This window comes from Macaca mulatta, chromosome 7, assembly GCF_049350105.2.
Source record: "Macaca mulatta isolate MMU2019108-1 chromosome 7, T2T-MMU8v2.0, whole genome shotgun sequence".
NCBI classification, from domain to species: Eukaryota; Metazoa; Chordata; class Mammalia; order Primates; family Cercopithecidae; genus Macaca; species Macaca mulatta.
The window spans coordinates 108,864,889-108,877,986 of NC_133412.1; the positions used below are offsets into that span (position 1 = coordinate 108,864,889).

General features: G+C 35.5%; 1 protein-coding gene across 17 annotated transcripts in view; it reads right to left on the minus strand.

The window, feature by feature from the left end:
- RALGAPA1 (Ral GTPase activating protein catalytic subunit alpha 1) overlaps positions 1-13,098 on the minus strand; it is a 275,889-nt gene that overhangs the window by 209,711 nt on the left and 53,080 nt on the right. For all 17 annotated transcript variants that reach the window (XM_077940906.1, XM_001088633.5, XM_015143575.3 and 14 more), the window contains 3 exons: positions 10,938-11,076; positions 9,430-9,638; positions 7,541-7,780 (listed from right to left, as the gene is read on the minus strand). In XM_077940906.1, the coding sequence (XP_077797032.1) occupies positions 7,541-7,780; positions 9,430-9,638; positions 10,938-11,076 (588 nt within the window). The remainder of the gene's footprint in view (positions 1-7,540; positions 7,781-9,429; positions 9,639-10,937; positions 11,077-13,098) is intronic.

The following is a 13,098-nucleotide window of genomic DNA, read 5'->3' on the forward strand; positions in this document are numbered from 1 at the left end:
TTCCATGGTGTATATGTGCCACATTTTCTTAATCCAGTCTGTCACTAATGGACATTTGGGTTGATTCCAAGTCTTTGCTATTGTGAATAGTGCCGCAATAAACATACGTGTGCATGTGTCTTTATAGCAGCATGATTTATAATCCTTTGGGTATATCCCCAGTAATGGGATGGCTGGGTCATATGGTACATCTAGTTCTAGATCCTTGAGGAATCGCCATACTGTTTTCCATAATGGTTGAACTAGTTTACAATCCCACCAACAGTGTAAAAGTGTTCCTATTTCTCCACATCCTCTCCAGCACCTGTTGTTTCCTGACTTTTTAATGATCGCCATTCCAACTGGTGTGAGACGGTATCTCATTGTGGTTTTGATTTGCATTTCTCTGATGGCCAGTGATGATGAGAATTTTTTCATGTGTCTGTTGGCTGTATGAATGTCTTCTTTTGGGAAATGTCTGTTCATATCCTTTGCCCACTTTTTGATGGGGTTGTTTGTTTTTTTCTTGTAAATTTGTTTGAGTTCTTTGTAGGTTCTGGATATTAGCCCTTTGTCAGATAAGTAGATTGCAAAAATTTTCTCCCATTCTGTAGGTTGCCTGTTCACTCTGATGGTAGTTTCTTTTGCTGTGCAGAAGCTCTTTAGTTTAATGAGATCCCATTTGTCAATTTTGGCTTTTGCTGCCGTTGCTTTTGGTGTTTTAGACATGAAGTCTTTGCCCATGCCTATGTCCTGAATGGTACTACTAGGTTTTCCTCTAGGGTTTTTATGGTATTAGGTCTAACATTTAAGTCTCTAATCCATCTTGAATTAATTTTCGTATAAGGAGTAAGGAAAGCATCCAGTTTCAGCTTTCTACTTATGGCTAGCCAATTTTCCCAGCACCATTTATTAAATAGGGAATCCTTTCCCCATTTCTTGTTTCTCTCAGGTTTGTCAAAGATCAGATGGCTGTAGATGTGTGGTATTATTTTTGAGGACTCTGTTCTGTTCCATTGGTCTATATCTCTGTTTTGGTACCAGTACCATGCTGTTTTGGTTACTGTAGCCTTGTAGTATAGTTTGAAGTCAGGTAGCGTGATGCCTCCAGCTTTGTTCTTTTGACTTAGGATTGTCTTGGAGATGTGGGCTCTTTTTTGGTTCCATATGAACTTTAAAGCAGTTTTTTCCAATTCTGTGAAGAAACTCATTGGTAGCTTGATGGGGATGGCATTGAATCTATAAATAACCTTGGGCAGTATGGCCATTTTCATGATATTGATTCTTCCTATCCATGAGCATGGTATGTTCTTCCATTTGTTTGTGTCCTCTTTTATTTCACTGAGCAGTGGTTTGTAGTTCTCCTTGAAGAGGTCCTTTACATCCCTTGTAAGTAGGATTCCTAGGTATTTTATTCTCTTTGAAGCTATTGTGAATGGAAGTTCATTCATGATTTGGCTCTCTGTTTGTCTGTTACTGGTGTATAAGACTGCTTGTGATTTTTGTACATTAATTTTCTATCCTGAGACTTTGCTAAAGTTTCTTATCAGCTTAAGGAGATTTTGGGCTGAGACAATGGGGTTTTCTAAATATACAATCATGTCATCTGCAAAGAGGGACAATTTGACTTCTTCTTTTCCTAACTGAATACCCTTTCTTTCTTTCTCTTCCTTGATTGCCCTAGCCAGAACTTCCAACACTATGTTGAATAGGAGTGGTGAGAGAGGGCATCCCCGTATTGTGCCAGTTTTCAAAGCGAATTTTTCCAGCTTTTGCCCATTCAGTATATTGGCTGTGGGTTTGTCATAAATAGCTCTTATTATTTTGAGGTACGTTCCATCAATACCGAATTTATTGAGCGTTTTTAGCATGAAGGGCTGTTGAATTTTGTCAAAAGCCTTTTCTGCATCTATTGAGATAATCATGTGGTTCTTGTCTTTGGTTCTGTTTATATGCTGGATTATGTTTATTGATTTGCGAATGTTGAACCAGCCTTGCATCCCAGGGATGAAGCCCACTTGATCATAGTGGATAAGCTTTTTGATGTGTTGCTGAATCCGGTTTGCCAGTATTTTATTGAGGATTTTTGCATCGATGTTCATCAGGGATATTAAGACCTGCTGTACATCTATTTCTATCTTATTATAAAATGTGAGATAAAAAACAACTTTTAAAAGTTAACCAATTCATTGTCATAAAAAGCCTGTTGTCTCCAAATTATTTGCACACTGATATAGGAATGTTTGTGGTAGACAGGAACTGACTTCAAGTAGAAGTAGTAAAGATTAGTTGAAATTGTATTACTCAGAGTGGTGATATTCCTTGCTTCCTGAAATAACTGAGCTCTTACAAAGGTCAATGTAAATACAACTTTTCATAAGTTGCACTTTTTTGCAACTTACATTATTGTGGTTTTTAAATTTTTTATTATTTTAGGGACAGGATCTCGCTACATTGCCCAGGCTAGACTGAACTCCTGGCCTCAAGCGATTCTCCTGTCTCTGTCTCCTGAGTAGCTTGAACTATAGGCACACACCACCACACCCAGTCATCATTGTCTTTTTGAGAACTATTACTTTTAAAATAGATTTTGATTTTAAAATAAAAATTAAATTTGCCTCCAAAATCTAATAAAAAATCATATGTAATAAGGTACCTCACCTTTTCCAAGCATACAAAGAAAAAAGTTAAGGCTTATATATTTCATTTTACATATAATCAAGTTCTATAGTCTAACAATAAGGCAAAATTTAAAAGAAAAATCTCATAGTTATTCTTTTCTTCTGGTATTTTCTGGGATCTTAAAAAAATATAAATATTTTCCTCATCACAAATACACATTTTCATAGAAAAAGATTTACACAATCCAGACATGGAAAAGTAAAACAGCAAAAATACTCTTAATCTCATCACCCAAAGTCTTTTCCTTGTGTTTGTGTGTGTTTATGGGTTAATATTTTTACTTTACTTTTTAGGTGCAAATAGAATTAAATTGCTGCTGGGTGCGGTGGCTCACGCCTGTAATCCCAGCACTTTGGGAGGCCAAGGCAGGCGGATCACTTGAGGGCGGGAGTTCAAGACCAGCCTGACCAACATGGAGAAACCCTGTCCCTACTAAAAATACAAAATTAGCCAGGCACGGTGGCACATGCCTGTAATACCAAATACTCGGGAGGCTGAGGCAGGAGAATCGCTTGAACCTGAGAGGCAGAGGTTGCAGTGAACTGAGGTTACACCACTGCACTCCAGCCTGGGCAACAAGAACGAGACTCCATCTCAAAAAAAAAAAAAAAAAAAAAAAGAATTAAATTGCTTTTACTTTTTATTATTTTTTTATGACACTACTTGCTAATATCAACCTTAAAAATCACAAAACCCTTACCTAAAACCTGCCACTTTCTATTCTAGAGATATCAGTAGGTGTATTAAATAATAACCATGTGGTCAAATGAACTTATTTTATCTGAATGAAACCAGCAAAAAAGCTCCCAAGATGATGAAAAGTTAACGTGCAATATCAACAGAATATTTATTGTTATTTGTTAATCCTTTTATTTGCTATTATTAATTCCTTAGTAAACTACTTTATTTGTTACTTTCTTTAATCAACTCATTCCTAAATTATCACTCTCATATTCTAGCAGCTTAATGGTCAAATGGTAAGATTTTGATCATCACTGCCTGCTTTAAGAGTATTTATTTTACAGTTGTAGCAACAGCTCAGCCTTCCTTAAAAACATTCAAAATAAAATTTAAAACGTTAAAATGATCCCAAAGAAATTCTAAGATACAGAAAAATTAACCTGTTTTAAAAAATTAGTATGTACTTTCCACTCAATTTTGCTGTCAATCTAAAACACTGAAAAACAAAATTTAATAATCTTAAAAAGTTAATATCCTCCAGAGCTAAAATATTACACAAATTGTCAGACTACATCCTAGTGGCTTGAATTTACTACACACCAGAGAACTACGTCCTGGCAGATTTCAAAATATTATTTTGCCAACATGCTAAATATGAATTGTGAGGAAAAACTGATATTAGCCATAGCTAAAAACTGATGTATAAAATCAGAGTGATAATTTATAAATTTATAATGAGAAATAACTGTCAAAGAAACCAGAATATTCAAGTTCATAAATCAGCAGTTAATTCCTCTATGAAGAAGCAACAAAAGACCTGGAATAATCTTGAGCAAGGAGAACAAAGCAGGAGGTACCCACATGTCTTGATTTCAAAATACATTACAAAACAGTAATCAAAACACTATGGTACCAGCATTAAAAACAGATATATAGAGCAATGGAACAGAGCAGAGAGCCAGAAATATATACACACATACACACACACACACACACACACACACACACACACACACACACACACACACAGAGTATTATCCAGCCTTCAAAAAGCAGAAAATCTGGCTGGGCACAGTGGCTCACACCTGTAATTCCAGCACTTTGAGAGGCCAAGGTGGGCAGATCACGAGGTGAGGAGTTCAAGACCAGCCTGACCAACATGGTGAAACCCCGTCTCTACTAAAAATACAAAAATTAGCCGGACGTGGTGGCGCATGCCCGTAATCCCAGCTACCCAGGAGGCTGAGGCATGAGAACTACTTGAACCCGGGAGGTGGAGCTTGCAGTAAGCCAAGATAGGGCCACCATATCCAGCCTGGGAAACAGCACGAGATTTCATCTCAAAAAAAAAAAAAAAAAAAAAAAGCAGAAAATCCTAGGGCCAGGCATAGTGGCTCACGCCTTCAATCCCAGCACGTTGGGAGGCCGACGTGAGAGGATCACTTGAGGCAGGGACTTAGAGATCAGCCTGGGCAATACAGTGAGAACCCCTCTCTATAAAATAATTTTTTAAAATTAGGTAGGGATTGTGGTGTGCACCTGTAGTCCCAGCTACTCAGGAGGCTGAGGCATAAGTATCACTTGAGCAGTGAGCTGTGATCACACCACTGCACTACAGCCTGGGAAATGGAATAAGGCCCTGTTTCAAAAAAACAAAAAGAGGGAAATTCCACCATTTGCAACAACATGGACTAACCCAGCAGACATTATGCTAAGTGAAATAAATAAGCTAGATACAGAAAGACAATTTATTGTATAATCTCACTTAAATGTGCAATCTAAAAAATCAAACTTATAAAAACAGAGTAGAAAGGTAGTGACTAAGGGCTGAGCAGTAGGCAAAATGGGAGATGCTGATCAAAATGTACAACAGTTCAGTTATGTGGGATGAACAGGTTCTGGATATCTAGCATGGTGACTATAGTTAATAATCCTGTATTTTACACTTGAAATTTGCTAGAAGATTTTATCCTAAGTGTTCTTACCATATATAAGCAAATGAAATTTTATCTACGTAAGGCCATGATTATGTTAGCCAGATTGATTGTAGTAATCATCCGCAATGTATAGGTGTATCAAAACATCACAATGTATACCTTAAATATATGCAATTTTTATTTGTTGGGTATGCCGCAATAAAGTTGGGAAAATCATAAAATTAAAAGTGTTTGATACCAACATACATCCACTAAAGTAATTTCTAAATGATGAACTTCAAGCAGAGGAAAGTGATTCTAAATAGAAGATCTGAAAGGGAAGAAATCATGATAAAATAAAGTGGCAAATATGTAACGAATATACACCAACACAAAAAACAGAACAAAATTACTTAATATATATGTTGGGGGGGAAAATCAGACTAGTAGGGTTCTAAGGTCCTTGTATTGATTAGGAAGAGGGTAAAAAAATAACTTTAGAACTTGAAAAGTGAAGTATACATGTTAAAACTTATATGACAACCACTAAAGGAAAAGGAATGGGGTCTCTGGGGAAAAGATAGAAAAAGACAGAAAGAAAATAATAAAACTGACAAATCTCTGGCAAGAATCACCATCAAAAAAAAAAAAGAGAGAGAAACAAACAAGGGATAGGGCCAGGCACAGTGGCTCATGTCTCTAATCCCAGCGCTTTGGGAGGCCAAGGCAGGAGGATAGCTTGAGGCCAGGAGTTCAAGACCAGCCTGGACAACATAGCCAGACCCCACTCTGCAAAAAAATTAAAAAATTACCAGGCAATTAAATACTGCACTGATGGGAATGAAAAGGAGGAATATGAATATAAATGCTTTAGAGGTTAAAAGGATAAGAGGATGTGATGAGTTTTGTCAACAAATTTGAAAACAAACCCAATAAGTAAATGCCTAGAAAAATAAACTTATTTAAACTGACTCAACAACTGGAAGGCTGAATAGTTCTATAAGCTTTAAAATTCCCCACAAGTATTCCAACATAATTTGTCAAATATCTTTCCTTTCCCAATTGTTATATATTCTGTTAACACAAACCTTAAATCTGGCTAGAACCACTGCTAATGCTGGACAAAAAATGAAAACAAGTTTGTTTCTTTAATTTAGGCTGACAAGACTAATGCTCTCTCATGCTTTGTTTTACACATCAATAAATATGTGTGGGAGATCAAGAGTATTTGCTTTGCCTAGAGAGCTCCCTGGCATGTGAACGCAGTGTGGCACTGAATAAAGAGCACTGACATGGGAACCAGGATGTGGGCATTTCATAGTCAAAGATCTACCACTTACTTGCTGAGACACCTGAATGATCCCCCTCAGCTGCAAAACTCAATGTTGTTTACCTGTAAAAGTTAAGTGCCTTTGCCATCAAGAGCAAATGGTAGTTTTCATAAGGTTTCTTTTCCACAAAATTTCTACATATTTGAGAACATGCACTTAGGGATTTCTAGCTACCTTCATGTGAAATAGCTTTTTGTTCTTTTATTTTCCCTTTCTTTCTATATTTTCCCTAAGAAATATCTGTCTTAATCAACTTTGACTTCAGAATGCCTTAGAGGACAAAACTAAGCCTTGAGGGTAAAAGCAATAAAAACCTCCCTTCCTATAATCATAAACCATTTACTGATGAGAGAGTGGAAGATAAAATAATTTTACTATAGTTTATTAATCAAATGATAGAAGAGTTTCAATCTATAATGAGTAATTTTAAAAATTATTCTGGTAACAGGAGGAGTATAAGGGGAAAAGTAATTATTAAGTTAAAAGTATCACAAACTAAAATATATAAAGAATAGAAAATACTAAAGGATTAGAGATACATTTTATAAACTAAGTATAAACTTTAAAAATCTACATGAAGAATATATTTTAAATAGCTAATAATCAGTAATCTCCTTCCTCCCTTCCCTTCCCTCCCTCCCTCCCTTCCTTCCTTCCTTCCTCCTTTCTGTCTCCCTTCCCTTCTGTTCCCTTCCCTTCCCTTCCCTTCCGCTTCCCCTTCCCCTTCCCCTTCCCTTTCCCTTTCCTTTCCTTTCCTTTCTTAAGAGATGCAGTCTCTGCATGTTGTTCAAAGTGCCCTCAAACTCCTGGGCTCAAGCGATTCTCCCACCTCTGCCTCCTGAACAACTACAGCTAAAGGTACACACCACTGTTCCCAGCTAAAAATCAGTATGTTTAATATTAAAGATAAAAGCCTCCCTTATAAATTAAAAATACTGAGAGGTATGTTACCTGACGAAATATCTCTGTCACAAAGTTTACATTACTTCTTTTAGAAGAAAAAACTCTGCGAACTATTTCAATGTCTGTGAGATGTTCTTCATCAATACTACAGAGACTAGATGAGCTAGGTTCTCGCTCCGTGAGAGTGCTTGTATTGGAATGAGACTGTTCAGGTTCTGTAGTTCTGTCTGCTTTATCAGCATTATCATTTTTGCTTTCTTCTCTGGATACTAAACTAGCAGCTGCTCTCTAAAATACAAAAAAAAAAAAAGAGAGAGACACAATATCATAATCATTTCACTGTGCATTTTGTCTTTTAATAGGTAATACTGACAAAATCCAAAACATTTCCCAAGTAATCTATACCACTGCTTAAACTCTGAGCATAGAGTTTCATTTAAAAGCCATTCTAAATAATTAATTGGCAATGCAAATAACTCAACATCTAAGTGACAGAGATACTCCAAAATGTGTGGTAATTAATCATCTATCCACCTATAGTTATACAAGTTTCTCAGTAAGTCTACAGTTCAAACAAGTTATTAATTAAAGCTGGGTGGAAGAATAATGGAATTAGAGACAGTTCAGACCTTCAAGAATAAGTAAATAACTTAACATCAGAATGTTTACCTAATAAAACCTTAATATTTAAAATTATCTCTATTTTACTGTGGACAAAAATTTACATAAGTAAAAGCTTCTTAAACAAAACAAAAAACAAAGGAACAAAATTTATGACAGAAGTAGAAACGAAACTAAAAGAAAATATTAGAAAACTTGAGAGAAAATTCTATAATTCTGACAATCGAATTTTCACCAAGGCTGAAGATCAAGCCTAACCAGAAAGACAGGGGAAAATTAAGTCTTAAGGTGGTGATAAGCAAATTCCTATATGGTAGAAGTAGCACTATTCTGTGGTATAAATTACTTTCTGTTAAGTTACTCAATTTTTGGCCTCAGTTTTGTCATCCATAAAATAACAGAGCTTAAATAAATGATCTCAAATATACCTTTCCAACTAAAAACATTTATGATTTTCATCCATTACGTTCTAGGATCAGAAAGCAGATAGTTCTGCTTGAGAATTTTCACACTTACAGAACTTAGAGCAAAGTTTTGGAGGACACACACCATACAGTTTGCTATAGATAAATAAACTAAGAGGAATAAAACTCAAATTTTCTGAATTTTGATTAATTAAACACACTTTATACCTTTATTCTACTTATAAAAGATTTAAGATGTTATAGAAAAAACACACATAGTTTAAGATTTTAAAAACTAAGTAAGAAAATCTGAGGAAAGGAAAATAAAAATAGTAAAAATACTGTAATGTAGACACGTTTAGGAAAATGTACAATGAGGGAAAAGAGAAAATAAAAAAGAAGTATGAAAAAAAGGTAAACTGTTAAATCCAAAACAACAGTTTGAAATATTACTCTACTGTATTGCTTTATAATTTTATATCACATTTCTAGACTGGGAGTCTTTGTTGAAAAAGGGGGAAGGGGGTGTGAACAGGTCTTTTAATCTGCATTTTGTGAATGCCCACAAATAAAAAGGGCCATCAAGGTCCTACCATTTGATCACAGTTATTTTCACTTATAAGATTTATCTGTACAATAAAGAATATTTTTAGTATTATATAATTAAAATATAGAAATAAGAAGCTGAGACTGATATACTAATGAAATTATCTTCTATACTTCCCAAGTTTCATTTCTTTATCAGGAAACTTATTAACTCTATAAGTAAAATTTGCATTTATAAAATATATTTATACAAATAAAATAGCACTATTATTTAAGTGTACTCTCCACCTAAGGCAATTGAAATCAATGGACTAAATCTCAAAAGCCATTTCTAACTTTAACAAGCCTGCCTCATTTGTGCATTACCTGAATATTCTTTGGCAAGACTTCACCTTCCATCCCAGGAATATGAGGTCCTGTATGTGGTTTTGGCTCCAGCCAGAAAGAAACCAGCCAACGAATGACAATAACACGAGCCTTAATGAAAGGCTCCTTTGTACAATAGATTGCTTCATTGGTTTCAGCATCTTTCTTTATCATGACATAATGTGGCTTTGGTCTCATCTGTGGGATGTCTGTGCAAAATAAAAGGAAAATGAAAACCAAAATAAGAAAGAAATTATGTTTAGAAAAGACCTAGATTTTTAAATATTTAAGAAAATATTGTTACTCTATTCTGGTTTTAGAACTAGCTTTAGCACAAAAATGACATTTCAAAATTTGCCAGATGTTGCATGGAACTCAGAAGAGTGAACCATATATATCAGGATGATATATAGAAACATCTATTTTTACAAAATATCAAAAAGTTCAATAAACCTACCTAAGTACAAAGAAGCTTCCAGAACTATTTAAAATAAATAAGAGCTCACTTCAATTAACCTAACACTGAAACACATATTTTGAAGTCATACCAAATATGAGGTTTTACCTAAGCCTGTTAATTCCCTAAACTTGGTATTAGGAACACCTTTCTGGGAAAGAGACAATTTACCTACGGATGACCAATACCTTCTATATATGGCAGAGATAAGCTTCTAACCCAGGATTTGTACACAAGGCTCTAGGCTCAAGGCTCCAAGAGATATGTTGGGGCAATAATTATTAAAAGTAATTGCAAAAACTGCCATTACTTTTGCACCAACTATATAAATACTGGATGAAACATGGCTATGTAATTATTCATATAGAATTTGAATAAGACTAATATTTGATTGAACCCCCATATGGGGGGACCTTAAAAATAAAATTTATGGTATAGTCTAAGGATCACACCAAACAAGAATTCAGTTTAATTTACAACCACAAATATTTCTGGTGGGCTAACTTTTCTAATTGATAAGATCCAGAGAATAAGTTTTTAAAAAATCTGTTCATTGTTGGCTGTATGTGGTGGCTCATGCTTACAATTCCAGCACTTTGGGAGGCCAAGGGGGAGGATCACTTGAAGCTAGGAGTTCAAGACCAGCCTGGGCAACATAGGGAGACCCTATCTCTAAAAAAAAAAATAATTAGCCAGATGTGGTGGTGCATGACTGTTGTCCTACTAGGGAGGCTGAGATGGGAGGATTGCCTGAGCTCAGCAGTTCAAGGCTACAGTGAGCTATAATCATGCCATTGCACTCTAGCCTCCTTGGTGACAGAGTGAGTCCCTGTCTCTTAAAAAAAAAAAAAAAAAAAAAAAAACTCATTCTCATTGAAAATTTCCTATTAACATAAATTTGCTTTCAGTATGAATCTAGGTATCATATCTGTACCAACCAATACAAGTATTAAATATGATCAGTTTCCTGCAGTAACAAATGCCAACTTTACAGTGAGAGATTATTTTACTCTTATGCGTGTTCTTTCAGAAAATTCCAAACATTACCTACCAAGTATAGGATGATATAAACTGTTTTCCTTACAGATGTTTGGAAAAATATAAGGCAAGTAGTATTTCTTAAAATGTGAAAACAAAAATGAAAATCCCCTTTCTTGGTTTTCTTTGTTCTTCCATTCTAAACTTTTTACCTAAAAATAAATTATATAATTAGAATCATTCCAGAAGAAAGAATATCTTAAAAGGAAGTATTAGCAATTACAAACAAGCTTATAAAAGGTTGCAATACACTGAATTGTTAACACTAAAGATCATGATACATAGCGTAAGGACAAATCTTTTAAATTGGTCTAATGTCAAACAAGTACATTACGTATATTTTTTAAAAATCCTAGAAGTGTGCTTCAAAAAACTATGAAAATTATACAAAAGTTGGCCCTACTAATGACAAAAATATTAAAGTTCTCTCCCTTTTGTCCCTTCCTGAATAATTCAGCCTAAAAAATCATACAAAATACATAAGCATATGTGGTAGGAGTGTGTGTATGTAAGCAGTAGCAGCAGTCAAGTGCAGATAATCAGAGCCTGAGCACAGGACACAGGGCATCCATAAAGAGGGTACAGCAGAGGCAGGAACCCAGTGGGGACTCACAATCTGAGAGGGGTGAGGAGGGTGTCCACGAAGTGGGAGAAGCGAGGACAGAAAGAGATACAGTAGTATAATATAGGGTACGAGAAAGACATCCAAGCAGGTGGTTGGCAAAGGCCCAGAATGGGGTAATGGAACCCAATCAAGTTAAGGAGAATGTCTGCAGAGGAGGGCAATGGTGGCAAGAGGAGATTGATCATACACAAGGGGGAACTGATTAAATAAGTAAATACACTGAGAATAATATGAGCCACATTTCTCATTGACAGGTAAGAGTTATAAATATGGAAAGGAAGAAATGGGAATGAACCCTGTGGTACTAGATTGAAATTTGGAAAATGGGTATGAATTAACATTATGATAGACAGACAGACAGACAGACAGATAGATAGACAGACAGATAGGAATATGGATTTGTGTGTGTCTGTGTCTGTGAATACAATTCTTCATTAAAATGAATGACAGCTTAGAGAAGCAGCAGATTCCAGACAGAGCAAGGAAGGTATGAGATGAGCTTGGAACATCTTGTGGTGCCAGGAAGTATGGAAGTGCTCAAAGATGGAAACAATTCAAAGGCATAGGAGTCAGCTTGAAGGAACTTCCACTAGACAAATTTAGGACAATCTGAGCATCAAAATTAGTAACTGTAGTAAATACTAACACATGAATTCACAGGAATGCATAAATCCATGTTGAGATAAATAAGTAAGTAAACAAACGGGGAGGGGAGAAAGCTTTTTCCTACAGTACGTAGCCAACTCTTGAATGTAGAATTAATGATGGAATTGATATCACCAGTTGGCCAAAAAGTGGAAATAACTCAAATATTCATTGGCTGATGAAGAGATAAACAAAATATTGTATATGTATACAATATAATACATGCTACAAGGGGATGAATTACAATATAATATTATTCAGCGCAATAAACATGAAGTATCGATACAAAGGGATCCAAGGGGCATGGTGGCTCACACCTATAATCACAGCATTTTGCGAGGCTGTGATTCAAGTGGGAAGATCACTTGAGCTTAGGAGTTTGAAACCAGCCTGGGCAACAGAGTGAGACCTTATCGCTCTAAAAAAAAAAAGTTTTAATTAGCCCGGCTCAGTGGTCTGTAGTCCCAGCTACTTGGGAGGCTGAGGTGGCAGGATCACTTGAGCCCAGGAGGTTGAGGCTGCAGTAAGCCATAATTGGGCCACTGTACTCCAGCCTGGGTGACAGAGCAAGACCTTGTCTCAAACAAACAAATAAAAAAGCAAACAAAGATCCAAGAAAATGCCTAGAGGTGATAAATATATACATTATCTTAATTGTGGTAAAGGTTTCATGGATATATACATGTAATAAAATTCATTAAACTGTAAATTTCAAATGTTGCAGTTTATTGTGTATCAATTATAGCTCAATAAATCAGTAAAGCAATATTTAAAATCTATTTTACCCCAAAGAAGAATCTAAAATTTGAGTTTACATGACAAGTTTAGGAAATATCCCCTACCACCATCACTTGGTTGATTACACTTGCAAAAGCTTAAAAGCTAAAGCTAATTAAAAGCAAGC